General features: G+C 32.1%; 1 protein-coding gene across 1 annotated transcript; it reads right to left on the minus strand.

Annotated features, from left to right (window-relative positions):
• Window positions 1-2738: 2738 nt before the first annotated feature.
• Window positions 2739-12884, minus strand: LOC114759063 (subtilisin-like protease Glyma18g48580). Its single transcript, XM_028948166.1, has 14 exons — window positions 12804-12884; window positions 12367-12717; window positions 12082-12275; window positions 11487-11550; window positions 11295-11390; window positions 11103-11185; window positions 7780-7841; window positions 6992-7118; window positions 4713-5262; window positions 4441-4535; window positions 4070-4336; window positions 3861-3975; window positions 3553-3766; window positions 2739-3456 (listed from the first exon to the last, which is right to left on the minus strand). The coding sequence occupies exons 1-14, from the start codon at window positions 12882-12884 to the stop codon at window positions 2897-2899; spliced, it is 2859 nt and encodes a 952-aa protein (XP_028803999.1). The 3' UTR covers window positions 2739-2896.
• Between the last annotated feature and the right edge of the window lie 8381 nt (window positions 12885-21265).

Raw genomic sequence — 21265 nt, forward strand, 5'->3', positions numbered from 1 at the left:
ACTCCTTAGTCATTTGCGTCTCTCTTGACATGTTGATGAACATTCTAATTGTAAGCTCTCAAAATATCATATGTACCATATGTAGGGTCAGTTTGTGGCTTGAATAAAAGTGAATGTTTGCTTTGAGCATTATACTACCTCCAACCTCCAATCCTTAATATAAGAGTTAATTAATTAATTTGAGTAGATTGTTTGTAATAAATAGATGTTATTTTTTCTAAAATATTCATACTAATCAAGTGTCTTAGCTAAAACTACTATTATTAGAAAGATTAGTTTGAAAAAAAATACATAAATATGAGAGACAAAATAAACTAGAACAATATATTTAGAACTAAAATAAAAATTAAACAAGGTTTTATATTAATAATAACCGCATGTAGTATTTTTCACTCTTATAGAATAATAGAAATGATTATCATTCTTGTTCGTGTTTGTGTATGAGATTTGACACTGCCTAATGTTTTACCCCAAAAATTTGTGAGGTATCCTAAAAATCTTAAAATGTTGTGCTCTACTTAAAATGACAGTATATAATTATTAGTGACGTTAACCAGCCGGCAATAATGTTCATTGTTGCAATGTATTTAGTAATCTGTTAGGTAATGATAGAATCAAGCACCTTTAATTTATAAATTATTTTACGGGTATAAACAATACAATAATCATCCCACGTGATCGTACATCGTGCTCATGTGAATCATATCCAAAAAATAATTATCGCCATTCAAAATTAATCCATCATTGTTATTTTTGTGGTTAAATTTATTTCATAAATTAAGTCACATGATATTTTTTTTTGAGTTAATATATTATTTTTAGTCCCTGAATTTGATATCACTCTGGTTTAGATCCTCAAAATAAGGTTTCAATAGGAACCACAAATTTTTAGGCAAACTAAAATGTAGTCAAATTTTAAAAATTAAAACCAAAATGAAGTTAAATTTTAGGAAATCAAAATCATTTATTTTAAATTTTAAGGAACACAACTAAAACTCGTGGTCAAATTTTTAGAACTGAAAAAAATATTCACTTTAAAAAGTGAGTGAAGGAGGGGTGGAGAATTTGCATGGTCAATGCCACATCGCCCATAAATAAAATATAAGAACACTGTAACAATTAAAGAACCAACACCAATAAAGATCCAATAAAGAAAAAAGTATAGAGTTATAATTTAAAATTGGGTTAAAGTACATCCAACAATTCGACGTATTTTTTCGGATACATCTGGCACCATAACTTTTTAAAATTTGACAAAGTTATAAATATTGTCAAATTATTTTGTTTTTCTACGGATGAACCTTTAAGGTGGACCACATCTATCACAACAGTGTTTTTTCTTTTAATTTCAAAATGATAGATACCAATAATTTGAGATTACAAGTAGAATTAAATTTATGATTTTTTTTACTTTTAAAAAAAATTTAATTTCACTCCATTCTAGTGTCATTAAGTACATTTTTAGTGTTATGGTAGTGTGGCATTGTAGCTTTAGCATATAAGAAACGACATGGTGCTATCTAAGGAATTTATTGCTAGTAAAATTACTTTAATTGATTATATAAATTATCTTGATGCAAATGCAAATCATACTTTATAAAAAAAGTGTATGATTAATGTAAAAATTTTTATGAGCAATTTCTAAATATTCTCACAAGGCATACCTAGACGTGGTGGGTCTGGGCCAAACCTAATGCACTTGAATTTCTTTAACAAAAAGTTGATAGTCATTTTTAAAATAATTTAAATTTTCTTCTAATTTCAGGTTCTTTTTTCACAAAAAAGATTTCTCACGAACTTAAAACTTATTTTTTTCAAAAAAAAAAGGCAACTTCAATATTTTATAAAAATTTAAAATTAGGCTAAATTAAATCAACTTTGTTGTTTTAAAAGAACTCTGATTTTTTCTTTTCATGTACAAACAAAAATAAAATTTATGTTTTTCTAGAAAATATATACAAATTTTCTGGGTGAACCTCTGCCTCCACGTTCTCCAGGGCATTCCTCCCGATATTCTCAATCGACCGTAGACACTCCTAATCTGTCGTTGAATCGAGCAATTGCGCCACTGCTGTTGACCTAAGCTTCTATGGTGTCGCCGCTTAGCTCAAAATCAAGGGTAAACAGTGACAAGAGTATCGTTTGATAATTACTGTGTCGTTGAAATGGGTTATGCTTCTTTGTTTCTAAGCTTCTTAGCGAACTTAATGATCTGAGTATATTCAATTTCTTAAATAGGTTATGGCAGTGTAATTCTTCGATTGCTATTTGCATTGAATCCTTGTATATTAACTAGCTCTGTTTCACATGAATATAATTTAGGGACAGGCGTCATAACAGAATTTAACCAGATATATCATTTGGTTTACTTTGCCTTTATATTTGGATTTGAATGGTATAAATTACTAGGTCAAATAGCCGGTCATTACGGATCTTATTTGCATCTCAAATAATGATTGCCAAGAATAACGAGTTAAGTGGATAGTGAGGCTTGTTTCTTTGCTCTCACCAAATCTTGTGCAGGAGGATGATTGATCTATTTCTCAATAAGATTATTTTCAAAGTTGCCTTTTATATGGGCTAATATGTGCTTTATGTACTTCAAAATAAGTGGACAGTATCATTTTTCTGCAGATGAAAGACCAACACATGATTCAACAAAACGGGGGCAAAATGGAAACCCAATAGGATTCAAATAGAAGAAAGTAGAAACCAAAGCAGTAAATCAGAAGTTGAAGTTGCTTGGGAGGACCTAGCGGGTTTATTTTCTGGTAGGAACCGTCATTTTTAAATTATAACATAGTTCAGCATATCCACACATCTGAAAACAGTCACTCTAACACTACCTCTCACTATCTGATTAACACACAACACACTGGATTGGTAACATTGAAATCTACAGAGCCATTTTTGCATGTTGAGGGATTACTATAGGACTTCTAACTTTGTGCTTGCCATCTGTCCATGTCAACTCTCCAAATGAAGGCTCTGAAGTTTTGGCTGAACGTGTTGCTTGAAAAATAACCTGATAGCTCTTCTTTTGGTTTGTCCCCTGAAATGTCAAAGTTGTTGGAAGAACAACAACTTCAACTCCTGCTGGGGCTTTGACATTTACAGTATACGTACTTGGAGGCCCAACATTTGTTACTGTGCGAGTAACATTTATAGGTTTCACACTCAGAAAAGGCAATGTGATAGAAGGGTAGTTGAAATCTTCTAGTCTGTAAGACCTTGGACATTTGTATGGCTTATTATTATTAATGGATTCAACTATTCTTTCCTCATAAGCTGAAGCACATAACATGTTTAGGTAATCAGAAGCCTTCAAATCATAAACAAGTCCAGGGTCCATTGCAAGGTTAGGTTTTATGTGTCCTGAACCATAATGAAATGGAGTTGCTACTTCATCATCATTTTCATCTAGAATTGGCCCATTGGCGTTATCCTGGGTGGTTGCTGGATGAGCATAGATTTTAGAAATGCTTCAATTAGTAAGGAAACAAAAGAAGGAAACTGTAAACACATAATAATAGCACTTAATGTATGTCATACCTGTGGTCATAATTGCTGATTTGATAGCAGCTGGACTCCATGTAGGATGGCGATTTTTGAGAAGGCCAGCAATGCCGGCAACATGAGGACATGCCATGGAGGTTCCTGATAGAATGTTATAGTCAAAGCGACCTACATCTAAATCTAGGTTGGTGGGACTTGCCCCTGATGAATAAGCGGCAATTATATCCTGACCTGGTGCAGTTACATCAGGCTAAAATTGGGAAAAAAAATTTGTTAGGAATCTTAGAAACTCTGGAACCATGTAGTTGATTTAGGGAAAATTAGATTGTTTGAGAAGGGATAACCTTGAGGATTGACGGCAGAATCAAGTTGGGTCCCCTGGATGAGAATGCTGAAACTTTTGGAGCTGGCTTTACTGGGATAAATGTTTTTGCGTTATTCAAGAATGCAGTAAGGTTCCTACAATGTATGTGTGAATTTAACCCTGTTATCACAAATAATTTCAGAAGAATTTCAAAAGGATTAGTAAATGAGAAAGATGTATAATAATTACTTGACGTCAAAAGGATTTTTGTCCTGCTGGGATATATTTTTATTCTTTTTTGGATGTTGATATGTTGGAACATTGGAAGTATCTATAACTTGAGCATCAGCTGTAGCTGTATTCAATTCCTTATCATTCTGCAAAATCATTTTCAAAGCACCTGCACGCTTTGCCTCTTGTCCCTTGTCCACAGGCCTTAGGCTCCTTCCTCTCCGGCATACCAATATACTGCCTCTTACTTTGTTTGGATCAAGTGTTCCAGGTTTGCAATGATCCCTGCAATAGGAGCCAAAATGTTTTTACTCATACTGACATATAAACATATGATAGTTCAACACAAACTCAAAAATCTATTCAAGAATGGGTAATTTTGTTCTTACGCATCGTCAAATGTCACATTAGGAAGCCTAGCATTACCAGCAATTAGCACAGGAACTAACTGTCGTGATGTTGAGTTTGTGGCAAGACTGGTCCCCTGATTGTCCAAGTTATTAGAAACAATCAATCAAAAGCATAATATCACATTGGTGTATTGTTCTCTTGTTGAGAAATGAGCTGAACTGTTAATAGCTTATTAACATTGCTGCTTCTCTCTCTCTCTCTCTATATATATATATATGCTGATATTGATATTGATTTTATAGGCGAATACCTTCATGCGTTGGCCATTACTGAGAGTAATATTATTACTGAAGTCTCTGTCAATGGAGCCAGAAGCAATAGTGAAGATCCAAGGTGCCACATTGGATACAGTTTGAAGCTCAGGTCCATCGTTACCAGCAGAGGCAACAACTAGAACCCCTCTTGAAACTGCATGAAAGGATCCAATGGAGATCCCATTGGTCAACATGTCGTTGACATTTGGGACGGCGCTGCGGCCGATCGAAACAGAGAGCACATCGACACCATCATGGATGGCTTCATCAAAAGCTTTAATCAAGTCTTCATCAGTGCACTCTTCAGAATTACCACGGCCCCAGCATACTTTGTACACTGCAAGTCGGGCTTTTGGAGATCCTCCTTTTGCAGTGCCGTTGCCATTTCGGAGAACGCTGACATCTCTCACAAAGTCGCCGCCGGCCGTTGACAAAGTATGCGTTCCATGGCCAACAGTGTCACGGGCACTGATTCCAGTTGATGAGCTAAGGGGTCCGTTTTTTGTTTCGTAGCCTTGAAAGAAGGTTTTTGCTCCTATTATCTTCCTGTTTCATCGTGTTACATAGAACGTGAGCATATATGTGGATATAGAGATTTTCTTCTTATTTAATTTTGGAATTTGTGTCTATAAATAAGTTAATGGGTGGTATTTTAATTGGAGAAAATTAAATTGAACAATAGTGAAATGTTTGTGACTTGTGTTGGAGGAATTTTGATTTTTTTAATAATTTTTGTAAAATTGAAAGAAATTAAAATAATTTAAAAGTAACGGCAGAAAATTTTTTTGGCCGAAAAAGTAACGACAGAAATTTTAAATGTGAAAAAATTGGCTTACCGCATGTGTGCCTAAATTAAAATAAATAACAATAAAAAATGATAAGAATAGTGTTTTTTTAACCATGAAATTATAACAATAGTAACTAACCATAATTGAGTCATATAAAATAAATTTGATTGACTTGACAGTGATTGAAACTCATGTAAAATGGTTGTATCAACACACACAAGAACAATTAGGGTTGGCATATACGGTTTTTATATTTATTGTACATTGAACCAACATGAGTTGCTTTTAGTGGGAGAGGCTTTGATTACTTGAACACTAAGTTTCGAATTTGAGTTTATATATATTCATATTTGAGCCTGATACTGTTTGAATCTGATTTAGTCAGATAATGATATAAAAAATTGTAGATCTGGCCTCTAATCTTGATATATATAATCTAAGATGATTTGGTGATGGAGATGGCTCTAAAGAGACACACATGATGGGAGGTAAAATTGAAAATTTCATAGAATATGAGGGGCTAAAATTAATATTGAAATTGTTTTTACAAACAAAATAAAGAAACGTCTAAAAATAGTTGGAAGTCGTGAGCCCATGGCAGCCCATGTGATCCCCATTGAGACGAACCAATCGTGGATCGTCCAATTCTTCCTTACTTCCTCTATGTCATGTACTCTTCCAATCCTTAATATAAGACTTATTTAATTAATTTTATTAGATTAAGAAAGTTAGGTAAGTTAGTTAATTATAAGAAATGTGACACGTTTTTCTTAAAACACTATAATTATTTTTCTTAATATCATCTCTTCATCTTCTAGTTGATTATGGTTGAGGGAGTATCCATAGGGGTAATTTAGAGAAAATTGATAAATATGAGAAATGGGTCTTATATTTAGGACCAAAATCAACTCAATAATTAGGTCATATATTAAAGACTGGGGGAATATTATATTTAAACATATATATACTTCTCCGATTCTTAATATAAAATATATTTAATTAATTTGATTAGATTAAGAAAGTTAAATAAGTTAATTAATTATCAGAAATATAACATGTTTTTTCTAAAACACCGTAATCATCTTTTTTAATATTCGCCCTCTTTCTTCTACTTGATTATGGTTGAGGGAGTATCTATAGAGGTAATTTAGGAAAAACTGATAAATATAAAAAATAAGTCTTATATTTAGAACCAAAATCAACTCAACAATTAGATTTTATATCAAGAATTAGATGAGTGTATATATTTTATTCTTTTGTTCTGGGAGGTAAGGTAGATACATTACATTTCGATATATTTGATAGATGGTGAGACATCGATATCGCAGTTTCTTGCACACACTGCCATATCACAGGTTCTTACTAACCAGCTATTGACGAATTGTCCGTTTCCTTGTCGCTATAATTTTGGTAATGAAATTAATAAGGTTTTTAAAGCAAGCATTCAAATTAAATTAGCAAAATAAATAAATAAATAAAAATGGAACCTGTTGCAAAGAGTTCTGTTTGCAATGCCAGACAAACTGAACAGCTCACATTTGGATCCGCCGCGCCACTTCCTTGGTATTGGTCTGTATCCATTGTCTCGGAAGCTTCTCGATTCTGGCCAAACACCTGTCGAGGCAAATTTGGAAACTTATTAACTTTATCTCAAACTGTATAATTTTTTTTTTTTGAATTTTACCTTGATTTAAAAATATACAAAACAAATACTACATTAACCTGAGTCTTCTTCTATTAAATTAAAATAAAATTATATTTAAAAAATTAATTAATACTCCTTTCAGTCTTTTATATATGTATGCACAACAACTAATTAAAAATTACGTAAATCAAAATGTTAATTCAAATTAGTTAAAAGTAATAAATATATAAGAAATATAATTTTGTTTTTTAAAAATACCTTTATTCATGAAGATGGTGAGTGAGGGACAGAATAAGTGAGGAAAGAGTGAGAGATACTAAATGGGATTTGTTAGGCATAAAAATAAAAAAAGCGTATTAAATTTTCAAACAAACAAAAAATATTGCTTACGAGGGTGTTTATATTAGCTTTTTAAAAGTGACTTTACAGGTAAACATGCGCGAGGATATAAGAGGAATTTTATCTAATACTGTTCTCAGGTTGCCAACCAACTCCTGCACATAAGATCCATTCTATATATAGAATGGGAATACAACACAAATTAACTCACATTTGCTCTAATAGGACAATCAAAAGCTTATGGCAGAATATATACAGACATTAATTGATATATAGAAGGAATTATATTACCAGTATCAATGCTGCCAATGATGACATTCTGACCAAAATTATTGCATCCTAGTAGTGAAATCCTAGATTATTGTTGGGATGAATGAGTCGTGTTCGTATTATATACACTTCATATATAGATCGTGTAGCTTTGTTCTCTCCTCCAACTCAGATAGGCCAAGTCATTTTAAATAGGTCAAGTCAATTTTCTCATAATTTTAGTTTGAAATATAAATACCATTAATCATGGGGGTTTAGATTGTAAAGAAGACGAACCAATAATATTAAAATTTCTGCTAATTAACAAGAGATTGGTGTGTTCCAAAACGAAATTTCTGCTAAAAAGAATACCTGTATGCAAACATATTTTTTATATATATATATATATATAAAACTTGTGTCCATAGTATTAAATACTCATTTTTCATAAATATCCTTATTTATCATTAACTCCTTGTTTTTTAGAAGCAATAAGCAAAGAATGAATTATTACTACTTATTAATTAATAAACTAGGAAAAAAATCAATTCGAAGGACTAGCTTAACCAATTTTTTTCATGTGTGATGCTCATAATTATAACTTAAATTTATGTTTAGGATTAAAATTTATAATATGCAATGTGGTTCACAAGTCAAACGTGATGACTAATGTATCAAATTTTATGAGTCCACCTAGTTTGAACGACAAGAAGAAATATGGATGCTTTGGAAAAATAAAATTTGATAAAACAATATTGTTATTTTTTTATTTGATTTAAAAGGTTCTTGTTAAACATGATGTTTCAAAAGTATTTAATACAATCTTCATATAAATTAATCAACATGTGGTTGTTGGAAAGTGACACTTAATATTCTATTTCAAATGTAACCAAGAAAATGTAACCAAGAAAATGGTGGCCAGTGATTTTACTTTTGATTCCTATGCTTCGTTATTCTATTTGTCACCATAATAATTCCAATGCATTCTTTAGAGCTGTCAATAAGGGCCAGCCCGGCCCTAAAGAGCTAGCCCTTGAAGGGCCAGGTCCTAAAAGGGCCGGCCCTTTAAAGCCCACATACCTTAAAATTATCTAATTATTAAAGCCCAGCCCTTGGACATGTGGGCTCAGGGCTTAAAAGGGCTAGCCCTTTTATGTTATTTTTTAAAATTTAAATTCTTTTTAATTATTTTAAAATAAAAAATAAAACAACAAAACTTCTAAGATTTTTTATTCAAATTATAAATATAAGTAAAATAAATTAGTGGTGTATAGAAAAAAAAATTAAATGCCAATAAACTATTATCCAAAATTTAAAAAAATCAAAATCTAACAAAACACGAAAAACAGAAAGATAAAATCTAGCAGTTAAAGATTAACAATATCAACATAATTATTATCTTTATCATCATCTTCATCAGTATCATCAAGATCAGCAATATTTGATTGTTCTTTGCTACAAGTGAGCTCTTCTTCAGTGATAAAAATATTAAGGTTTTTGTCTTCATTTACCTTATTTAAAATAAAACTATACAGTAATTATAAGTACAAATAAGAGCCTGAACATTTCTTCGAATAAGAAAAGTTTTACACTTTGTTAAGATATGTAAACCGATAGTAAATGAAGATCTACTAGCTATTATGGTGATTAAAATGTTAAGAATATCAGCTACCATTTTTGAAAGAATTAAAAATTGATTTTAATTATTCTTCCACAAATCGAAGACATCTAATTCTTTTCAATTATCTAGCTTGAGAATTAATTCTTCTAAGTATTTTTCTAATTTAAACTTATTCATAAAAGACTAATATATAACTTTATAAATATATTGATAATAATAAAAAAATAGGCGGGTTTAAAAGGGCTGGCCCTTGGCCCTAAAGGGTTGGCCCTTTTATTTTTGAGCCCTATAGGGCTAGCCCTTTTAAGCCCAATTTTTTTTTAAACCACCTAAAATACAAGCCCGGCCCTCTACTTAAAAGGGTTTAAAAGGGCTGGCCCGATGGGTTCAGCCCGTTTTGACGGCTCCATGCAATGGTAGAAAACAGGCTTATTGGGCTTATCTTCTTTTAGATTTGTGTATACTATTTTATTTGAAAATTTAAGTGAAATGTTTTCTTAGAAATAGGAAAATTGAGAAAAATTTCTTTTTAAAAATTTTATAGGTGATAATGTTGAGTAGGACCTGATAAATTTTCATACTAATTGAATCTCAACAGTCTAAATTTAATATGGATAGCTGAGATTTATTTTTTGTATATTTTTTTTAAAAAATTTCTTTTAATAGATAGATAATCTAAAATAAATGTAATTTTTTATTTAAAAATTATTAGTTAAAAATTTTAAATCCAAACCATTACAAAATGCTATAAGTATCGAAACTGGTTCCCAAAATGCTTGTACTTTGGTTAAATATATTCATTATCCGTTAAATAGGATTAAAAATTCGCCTTATGAAATAAAAATACCTATAAAATATGCATTAGATATTAGATAATTCTTAAAAGAAATGAGACCTATACACGTGACCTATGCATCATTTATTTTGGTTTCGCGAAAAGCTGCTTCTTTCACGAGGGAATATAATCTATTATATTACAACTCGGGAGAATCTTATGATTATTTTTATTAGATTTTATATTTCGTTAAGATTGATTATTTTTTTGGTTATGCCAACCAATTTTCCATATTAGTCCAGAGCAATGAATTTTTTTGTAAATTATACTAATTTTCACTAATTTAAGTATTAGACCATGTGAGTGTGCAACATTCATAAAATAAGGGTAGGCTTTTTTAAAATATTTATTATGAGAGTCAAATTTAAATCTTTGTTGTGTTGACGTAAATTAACTGCAAAAAGAAATTAGAAAAGGGGGGTTGGAATGTGCGTAGTGATCTTGTCATGGAAGATAAGAGCTGAATCTTTAATTTTTTTTTTTAATTATAGAAATCACTACTACAATGAAAACTTTTTACTTATGTTTTGCATGACTTTTTACTTCTGTTTTGCAGGGGACATGAAAAGAAGGGACATAAATTTACGTCTGTTTTGGTGTAAAACAGAGATTAAAAGTATGATTTTTTATTTCTTTTTCCTAAAACAGACGTGAATGTGCTCCTTTTTTTTTTTTAAATTCAATTCGCATGTACCACTTCCCCTACAACCACAAATAACCATAATAGTCACTTTTCAGCAAGTTGAATAGAATGAACCAGTCAATATTTTCAGCCAAGACATATCATCATCACAACTTCATTAATATATTGACACATTAACTAACTAGTCAAAAAAGAAGAACAAATTGCAAAAGTAATTGATAACCTATAATCTCTATAAACATAAACTTGATCAATCCCTAGACCACCATTCTTGAAGCAGTTGCTGTGCCAAAAGGTGTCGGATGAAGTCAATATCATCAACAGTATATGAGCAGTTATTATCAAAAATCTATAAATTGACAAATGAACAAATTTAAACATATAAAGAAAATAAAATAAATAACAATTCAATTTTAAAATTCAACAACTATTACAAAACTAAAATTATATTTACTTACCTCATCAAATTTTGTAGTACATCCACTCTCAATAATTTCAAACATATAACGAATAATGTAATATCCACACTTTGTTGACCCTCGTTGCTTAGCACACTGCAAATCACAAGGAAATGATAATCTAAATTCATATATAAAATAACTGCCATCAATGAAAGAATTTCAATTCAAAGTATTCACGCTAGGATAGACCCAAGTTGTTGGGCCATTTTTGCCAGAACGCTTCCCACCAGTTATATAATAAGTCTTTAAAGCCCTATAAGCAAATGAAAACACAAGTTAAATAATTTATAGTAAAAACAAAATTATTGATCTACATTAAGGTACTTACGTGTTGAAAACGCCCCTCATCTCAGTGCTTGGACGATGTCCCAAGGGATCAAACCAGTAGATGACATTGTCGATAGGACAAGAAACACACAAACTCTAATGATGATTGCATCTTAGAATAAGACTTATACATCATTGGATATCACAATAATTCTTAGCAATTTAAGTATGTATAAATAAATATAGTTAAGCTACTTGCCCTTCAATAATTGGTGCCAAATAACAAGGTAATTTAGTGTCTCCAATCATATTGCCCACATATTTGATTCTCCTATCTAGTGGGTTGTACTTCTTCTGGACACTTGCGGGGCATAAATATCCATACAAATATCTCTTCTCCATTGATGACATGCATTTGTTATGGAAAAAGCTATCATTGAATTGAAATAAGGTAACTATTAGTATGTGCAAAGTAAGAAATTAGAAGTTTAAGTTAGAAATGAAAAATTAAACTTACATGATTGCTAATTGAAGCCATGCTATGTCCAACTCCTTCAAAGATAAGAATTCCCTAATATCTTTGTTGTCAAGTCTAAAGAAATATGATTTTTCTTTCCCCACAATCCCTACAGGCATCTTTATGTTGACCGTGTTAATTGTTTTATATTCCTCATATAATTGTGCCAAGCAGGGATATCTATCAACATCTTTCTGGTCCCAATGAAACATCAAATAAACATAATAAGTATTATAAGTATTATGTTAAAAAAAATTCACACAATACAGCATGACATTTTCTTACCATCATAGGTATTATCTTCTCATCAACAAGGTGTCTAGGCCAAAGAATGAAAGTTCCAATTGCCTGACCTAACTTCACAACTCCAGTAGTCGGGAATGGCACATCCGCTCTTGTCTCTCCCTCTCGAACAGTCGTAACTGTTACCCTCACTTGGTCCTCTTGAATTTGTTGGTGATGGACGGTGCTCCCTTGATTGTAGAGGAGAGCGTCAGCAACAACACGCATCCTTGGGACCTCTAAACGAAGACAACAAGGTTGTCCAAAGTCCGGCATGGGACTACTAGGATCATGCTCTCCCAATGCCCCCGGTGGATTACAACTGTCTTTAGTGCTAGGAAAGACGGGGGAATCCTAAATGAGAGAAATGCAAGTATTAAATTAAATAAGAAAAACGTTGGTAAAACTCAATATCAATTTAAATGAAATTGATTACAAACCTGAGGTGTGCATTGTTGTTGAACTGTCCCAAGTTGCATGCTAGAGACCATAGATTTCATCTCATCATGAAGCTCAACCATAAGCTCTTGTCGAAGTGCGTAACTGGGCCTCAATCTTGACCTCTAGCTCAGATTGGAGCTCATCACGAAGTTGGTCTCGAAGTTTAGCTATCATCTCATCGGTGGGTTGACTTTGTAGGGAAGCTCGTGAAGTTTGTCCAAAATATTAGGTAAGACCAATTGTCCTCCCTTCTCCTCTAACACGTCCGGGGTGATCAGGCTTCCCAATCGCGGTCGCTAAAATGTCCATCCTTCCACTCGGACTAAATGAACCTTCACTACTTTGCTCTTCAAGTATCTCCTATGACATTTTAAGTATGATAAAAAATTAATGACAAAGTATAAGGACTATTACCATAAGTTAAAGTTATTTGAATTATAGAACTTACAATTTTTTAGCAATCTCAGCAACTGCTGGATTAATATACTGACCCTTCTTCATCCTTGCTTCCTTCCATTTTCTATGACGTGGAGGAGGAGGTGGAGTCTGAACAACGATGCTAGGATCAGATTTTGCAGCTTCCTGCATCACCTTCAAGTCATTCTGCATGATCCTCTCCTCAAGCATCTTGTAACCTCCATGAGATAAATAGTGCGGATATAAATTTTTAGCTTGCCTTTCTTTATTCATCGCACTTAATTCCTGTGGAAAAAAAAACAAAGTAAATTGAGTAAGTGAAGTAAATTAAATCAAAGTTAAATGTTTTATAAGGCAACGTACCTAAAATTTAGGATCATGCCGTGATGCCACAAACCTCCCCCAATCATCTGGATCAAGGAAGGAGTATTTTTCACACGGATCATCATCTTTCTTAGGCTCTCGCACATACTGGCTCGTGAGTGTGTGCTTGAAATCTTTCCAGCGCTGACGAACTTGCTACAACAAATGCTTTTTCATTTGCTTAGTACGAGGGATATCATACGTTTGTTGCAAAAAATATATATATATGCTTGAGTTAAAGATATAAGTTATAACTATATTTACAAAAAAATAAATCAAATAATATTAGAAAGTGACATACCAAAATATATTCCCAAATCCTATCCTTCGTTTCCTTAGAAATCGACTTCCAATTAGGCCATAGAATGTTAACTTTGCTTCAGGCAACAGAGCCTATATAGTTAATGAATCTGTCCTTCTCTTCACCAATTGGATTCATATTGACATCAAAATCCACATGCCTCTTCTGAATACGACCATGATGTACTGCTAACTTTGGTAGTCTTGTACTACCTCTACCCTTCCTTCCGGCTCATTGACATCATTGCTGCCACAATCCTCCTTTATATCTCTATCACAATCCTCCTCCATATTTCTATTAGAATCGTCCTCCATGTGCCTGTTGAAAAACCAAAATTAGATAAATAAGTAAATTATAATAAAATGCATTAACATAAATAATATTAAGTACCTTGTAATGAAATAAATGAAAGAAAATAACATAAGGTACATTGCAAAATTACATTACTTAATCTAAATTTATGCATTGTCCCATATCCCTTCACAATGATCATCTCTTGCAGCATATTCATCATTATCTACCAATTCTACTTCACTTGGTCTAGGCGGATTTGAAGCAAAAGGTGGTGTCTCATCAAGATTCATAGTTGGATCATTGTCCTTCTGCTTTTTACTTTAAAGGACAATAGACAATTTCTTATTCGCTGGATCAGTAACATAAAATACTTGTTTTGCCTGGCTTGCTAAAATGAAGGGCTCATATGTATAACTAACCCTTTCAAGATCAACTAATTTAAATCCAAATTGTTGATCTATTTCAATATCATTGTTGTTGACCCATTTACATTTGAAGACAGAAATCTTGAAATTGGTGTAGTTTACCTCCCATATCTCTTCAATAACTCCATAATAAACCATAAATGCCAATTTGGGGTTTTTATCTTTTGAACTTGAAAAATGCATCGCTTCAGCAACCACCATTACCCCACTATTCTGTACAGTACTTTTGTCATCTTGAGCTTTTGTGTAGAAGGAATATCCATTTATGCTGTATCCACTCCAAGTGATAACTTCAAAACAAAGACCCCAAGCTAACCATTTTATTGTATCAGACACATTGGCCTCTCTCAAAACTTTTTCATTGAACCATGTTATAAATGTTTTGTTATGCTCATTAGCTATTTGCATATCACTTTTCTTTGGATATTTTTCTTTTAAACTTTTTTTGTGATCATCTAAATATGACTGCACTTCTTCCATATTATTCAATATGTATAAGTGCGCTTGTAACACTTCTTCACGACCCATACTCTTTACCTTCAGCCCCCTTATTCCTTTACTTGTACCCTTTTCATGCCGAGATGGTGTCTTAGCTATAGATAGATATGTTTTGCAAAATTCCATAGCCTCTTCCGCTACATACCTTTCAACAATTGATGCTTCAAGTTGATAAGGATTCTTGGAATAATCTTTTAAAACTTTCATGTATATCTCAAATGGATACATCCATCTTAGAAAAACAGGGCCGCAAAGCTTTATCTCCCTTACTAAATGAATGATCAAATGCACCATGATATCAAAAAATGTTGGAGGAAAGTGCATTTCTAGTTGAGACAAAATAACATAACCCTCATTTTCCAATTCATCCAATTTCTCTATGTCAATGAATTTGCTACAAATAGCATTGAAGAAGATACATAATCTAGTTATAGTGCTCATCACATCATCTCTCATTGTGCCTCAAATAGCCACTAGTAATAATTGTTGCATCAGTACATGATAATCATGAGACTTCATTCCCACTAACTTCAAATCATGCATTGAGACAAGCCTTTTCACATTAGAAGAATACTCCTGGGGCACCTTGATGTCATGCAAACACCAACACAAGCTTGTCTTTTCGACTTTAGACAATGTGTGGGCCACAGGTTCCATATAAGCCCGCTTACCACCTTCTTTCAATTGTGGATGTAAACGCTCTCGTATTCCCATTTCAGCCAGATCAAGTCTTGCGTTAATTCGGTCTTTAGTTTTTCCAGGTATATGCAAAAGAGTACCGATAAGACTATCACACACATTTTTTTCACATGCATCACATCAAGACTGCGCCAATATGGAAGATCAAAGAAAATAGACCTCTTCTTTCATATGTTTTTCTCACTTGCAGCCTTTTGAGTCTTACCAAAGATGACATTGATTCTTTCTACTCGCTGGTAAACTTCCTCTCTAGTTAATGCCTTCGGGGCCATGTCATGCTCTGGTGAGCCATTAAAAACCTTTTTCAATCTCCGATATGGGTGGAACCGATCAAGAAACTTCCTGTGACTGAGGTAAACTGTCTTCCTTTCGTACTTAAGTTGGTGGAAGTATGTGTCTGCTTCACATATAGGACATGCTTTATGCCTCTTCACACTGTATCCTGATAGATTTCCATATACAGGAAAGTCATTTATCGTTGTAAAGATCATGGCACACAACTTAAAAGACTCCTGCTTGTATGCATCAAACACATCCATGCCTTCTTCCCGCAATATCTTCAAATTTTCAATTAAAGGTGCCAAGTAGATATAGATATTGTTTCTTGGTTGTTTCGGTCCTGAAATCATCATAGAAAGCATCATGTACTTGTGCTTCATACATAACCAGGGAGGTAGGTTGTAAACCACCAACAATACTGGCCATGCACTATGTGTGCTATTAAGAGTACCGTAAGGGTTGATTCTATCTGTACAAAGCCTAAGGCGAAGATTTCTTGGTTCAAGACCAAATTTCGGAAACATTTCATCTATTTTCTGCCATTGAGGAGAATCAGCAGGGTGCCGAAGATATTTTCCATCTGATATTCTCTCATCAAAATGCCATCTTAACTTCTTCGCTTCTGTTGCATTAGCAAATAAGTGCTTAAATCGTGGTATTATTGGAAGATACCATAACATCTTCAAAGGTTGCCCTTTACTTGTCTTATCACCATCATAGTTACTAGCACAGTCTATGTTCTTTTTCACTTTATATCGTGAAGTTTTATATTTTGGGCACTCACGTAGACCAGCATACTCTTTTCTATATAATACACAGTCATTAGGACAAGTGTGTATCTTTTCATAGCCCATACCCATCCAAGACAAGATTTTCTTTGCCTCATACATATGATTTGGAAGAACGTTATCAATTGGAAGCATATCACTAATCAATTGAAGCAACTCTGTGAAACTTTTGTCAGTCCACCCATTATTTGCTTTTAAACTGAACAATTTCAATACAGTTGTCAATCGTGTATACTTAGAACACCCAGGGTACAAAGGCATCTCTGCATTACTCTTTAAGTTATCATTTACATGTGATCGCACAAAGAACTCTACCCCTACATCACGAATCATATCGCTCATTCTATCATTTACATCATCCATAACTTCCTCTTCTTCGAGTATTGAACTTGTTCCTACTTCACCATGCCATATCTATCTTGTATATCGAAGATTTATACCATCACAAAGCAGGTGATCCCTAATATCATCAACACTTAGTCTTCTCTCATTTAAACACTTGACACCGGGACAAAAATACATTCCGTTATTGTTAGGAACATTCTTTTTAGCAAATTCAATAAATCGTTCTACTCCGTTCTCATATTCATCACTTGTTCTCAAAGCATTCATCCAACTATGATCCATTTCGTTACTACCTAAGGAATTTTAAACAATTTAATTTCATTCAGCATAATCCCAATAAACATTAACCAAATTCAAAACTAATGATATCAATTGAATCCAATTCATTCCAATTACAACATAAAACATCTCATAATAACTATATCATCATGCCAATTCCTAAAATTTAAAAAAACATAAAAATTACTTTTACAAGTAATGGCGATTTTACATATAACATAACAAAAATCCAAAGATTATGAGAACAAAGCTTTCCATTGACAACTAATTAATGTATAACAATCTTTTTAATCTTCAAATCCATTATCCAATTAATAAACATCTAATTTTTAAAGCTTCCTCTTGAATGTAATCAACATCTAATTCAATACATATAGGAAAATTCTCTTTTAGACATTTTGACAAACACTTTTTATGTATTAATTTTCAAACAAGTTAGTTAATAAGGATTTCAAACTTCAAATCCATTACCCAATCAATGTAAACAAATTTCAACTTATCTAAATGCAATTTTTTCATTAATAATTTAATATATACCCAATCCTTAATCTAAATTCAATACATATAGAAAACTATCTAAATGCAATCCCTCTTAGGTATTTTGACAAACACCTTGTATGCATTATTTTTCTAACAAGTATTAACAAGGTTGAAATCTTTAAATTTTCTACCCAATCAATATATAAAAATTTAAAATTATCTAAACACAATTCTTCAATAAAAATTTAAACAGCAACCTTAGAAACCAATTCAAAATTCCTCAAGCTACACAAACCCACGTACAACATACTAAACCCACAATGCAACCGTTGAATGAACTTACCTTCACTGTTCTGGCTTGCCTTCGAATCAAAGAGTATCACAACTTGGAGAGAGGAGGAGGACAGTGAGCTGCTGTGTGTGTGAACTTCACTGCTTCAGCCTTGGTAATTGACGGCGAGCTGCTGCAACACGAAAAAATCAAGCTGATGTAGAACACGCGACGGCAATGGAGGGAGGGCTACGGCCTTGAGAGAGCTGAAATCAGAGGGAGAGTCTTAGAGTAACTCACGGCTGCTGCAAGTAGAAGACGAAAATGAGAGGGAGAGAGCGAAAAATCAGAGTTGCCGCATGCGATAGCTGCAGGCTGGAGGTTCGCAGTACTGATGATATGAAGCTGATGATCCGCTGCGGGCAAATTTTTTTAAAATAAAGCCACTTCACGTCTGTTTATTTGAAAACAAACGTGAAGTAATGTCTGTTGCTCCTAAACAGACGTGAACTAACGTCTGTTGTTTCATAACATACGTTACTTCATGTCTGTTTTGTGTTAACAGACGTGAATTAACGTCTGTTTAGGAACAACAGACGTTACTTCATGTCTGTTTTGTGTAAGCAGACGTGAATTAACATCTATTTTGTTTAAAACAGACATGAAGTAATGTCTGTTGTTCCTAAACAGATGGGATCACTAATATTTCTCTTCTGTTTTTTAGAATAGACATAAATGAGAGAGGTAAATAACAAATTTTGTTGTAGTGAATTGAATACAATTTTCCCTTTATAAATGACTGTATAGACAATGTAATCTAGGTTAGATTTTCAAAGGAAAAATAACATCAGCATTTTCCTAAACAAATATACTTATCCAATATTATTTTATTGAAAATCATATTCTTTTATGTATTAATGAAAAAAGGGGGTTTTGAGTAATTAATCATTGCTGCTAAAGCATTCCCACTAGAAAAGGCATATTTTCATTATTTATATTATTTTTCCCCAACTTGTGCCAGCCAATTCAATTAAGATAACCTATAATTAATTCCTCATTAGCAATGGAATTATTATAATCTAAAAAAAATGCCGTCTAACTAATACATTATATACACATGAGAAAGGGTGATGAAAAGTGAAAACTAGATTGGTGATTAACCCAATTGAACTAATAATTGAAAGGTCAATTGGTAATTGAGAAATCAAATCATAATTAAAATATGGAAAAAATTTACCCATAATCTTTAAAAGAGCAATTTTTAAAGAAAAAGTATAATCATAAATAAACAAAAATTCATATATAAATCACATATAATTTAGCAAAATTTTTTTAATTAAAGTATAAATCCAAAGGACCATTATTTTTTTATTTGTTTCTTTTGAACTCAAAATACCATCACCTTAGGCTCAATACGAGGGGAAAAACAATGTAAAATACAATTTACTTATTCAAAACTTTTGGTATGACCGATAAATCCAAGTTAAGTTTTAATTTGATACATGGCATTAAAGAATTTCATAAGCCCTGTTTGTTTCTGTTTTTTTATTTTTTCAAAAAGATTTATAAAATCATTTTTTAAAACAAGTTTTGAAAACAAAAAAAATCTATTTAGATAATTGCTCTGAAAAATTATATTTGAAAATAGGCACATTGAGATTGGAGGGTGAAACTTCAATGAAAACTCATATTCTCAAGTGAAGAAAACGCTGCTAGTGAAAAAAAAAAAAAAGAGTTTCTCAATTTTTTTGAATAAAAAATAAGAAAACAATTAAAAAATTGTTTTCGTTTTTAATTTAAAAAAAAAATTGTATTTTTATTTTAAAAACATTTAACTGAAAAAAATTATTAAACAAGTTTTTTTATTTTTAAAAACAAAAAAATTGTTTTAAACAAAAACGAGGCCATAGTTTTTTATTTGTCGTTTTCCAAATTTAGATCTCACTAATTTATTGACGGGGAGCTGTAAAGCATGCTGCCTCGTTTTATTCTCTGCTTTCCTTTTCAATATCAGCAAGGGGCACGCGCATATCCTAATGATAAGTATAATACTTTTTCTAAAGGTGATTGTAATATTAATATGAACAAAAATTAAAAAATAGAAGAAAAATTACCATCGTTTTTTTGTTAAAAAAAATTTAATCCATGCTGTTTACTATTTTAGAATGGGATCTCTCTGTTTTTTTTTTCCTTTTTTAAATTTTATCATTAAATTAGGTTTTCTTTTGAACAAATGCCAGGTTGAAATCGATTTAAAAAGAACGGGGTCACACCAAGTCTTCCATAAAAGTGACATGAAACCTTTTCACTCAAGAATACGGAAGGTTACCATGGGAAGCAATTTTTTTAAGACAAGAATACCCCTGTGACTCTTCCAAATTTATCGATTAATGCCATAGGGGTAGTTACGCCTTTTCCCATTTTTGGCTTTCTTCTTACCTTTTCCATTCGGTCATACCAAACAAGCTCCACTAATCATTCTCCGTTTCTTTCTTTTCATACCAAGTTTACTTATCATGATGTGATATAGAAAATGCAATTTTATTTTATTTTCTCTTGTTTCATTTTTTAAGTTACAAAAAGAGGACGTCATATAAAAAGATAATTGCTCCCCTTAGTCCTAAACGCAAGATCTAATTGGGCTGTATGCTTTGATTTTAAATAGAAGACCGTAATTCGTTTTGTCTATAAAATTTATAAAGTTTTTTCAAGTTATTTCTATTGATTGTCTTTGTACACAAAAAAAATTTTCACGAATAGGATAATGATCAAATAAGTATTTTAAAAAAATTAACATACATTTATTGTGAATAATTACTTAATTAATTTTTTTAATATTCATAAATTAGTTATCTAACTCTTATATTTAAAATTAAAGAGATCACAATATCATCAAACTTCAAACCAACAACAACAGCGTATCATTACAAATTACAAATAATATTATAAAGGGTGTGAATGGTGGGTTTATAAGCCAATCTTGGAGGCTCATCCCCCACTGGAAGACTTGGAAAGCCAATTC

This window comes from Neltuma alba, unplaced genomic scaffold (genome assembly GCF_004799145.2).
Source record: "Neltuma alba isolate B1F8T4 unplaced genomic scaffold, ASM479914v2 tig00010786_pilon, whole genome shotgun sequence".
Taxonomy (NCBI): Eukaryota; Viridiplantae; Streptophyta; class Magnoliopsida; order Fabales; family Fabaceae; genus Neltuma; species Neltuma alba.

What these genes read in the sequence shown, in the direction of transcription:
- LOC114759063 (XM_028948166.1), bottom strand. Translation starts at nt 12,884, where the DNA reads ATGGTTGAGCTTCATGATGAGATGAAATCTATGGTCTCTAGCATGCAA. An exon ending in AACAACAATGCACACCTCAG is followed by an intron (nt 12,718 to 12,803) that starts GTTTGTAATCAA and finishes TCTCTCATTTAG; the next exon opens with GATTCCCCCGTCTTTCCTAG. An exon ending in AATGTGACATTTGACGATGC is followed by an intron (nt 4,337 to 4,440) that starts GTAAGAACAAAA and finishes CTCCTATTGCAG; the next exon opens with GGATCATTGCAAACCTGGAA.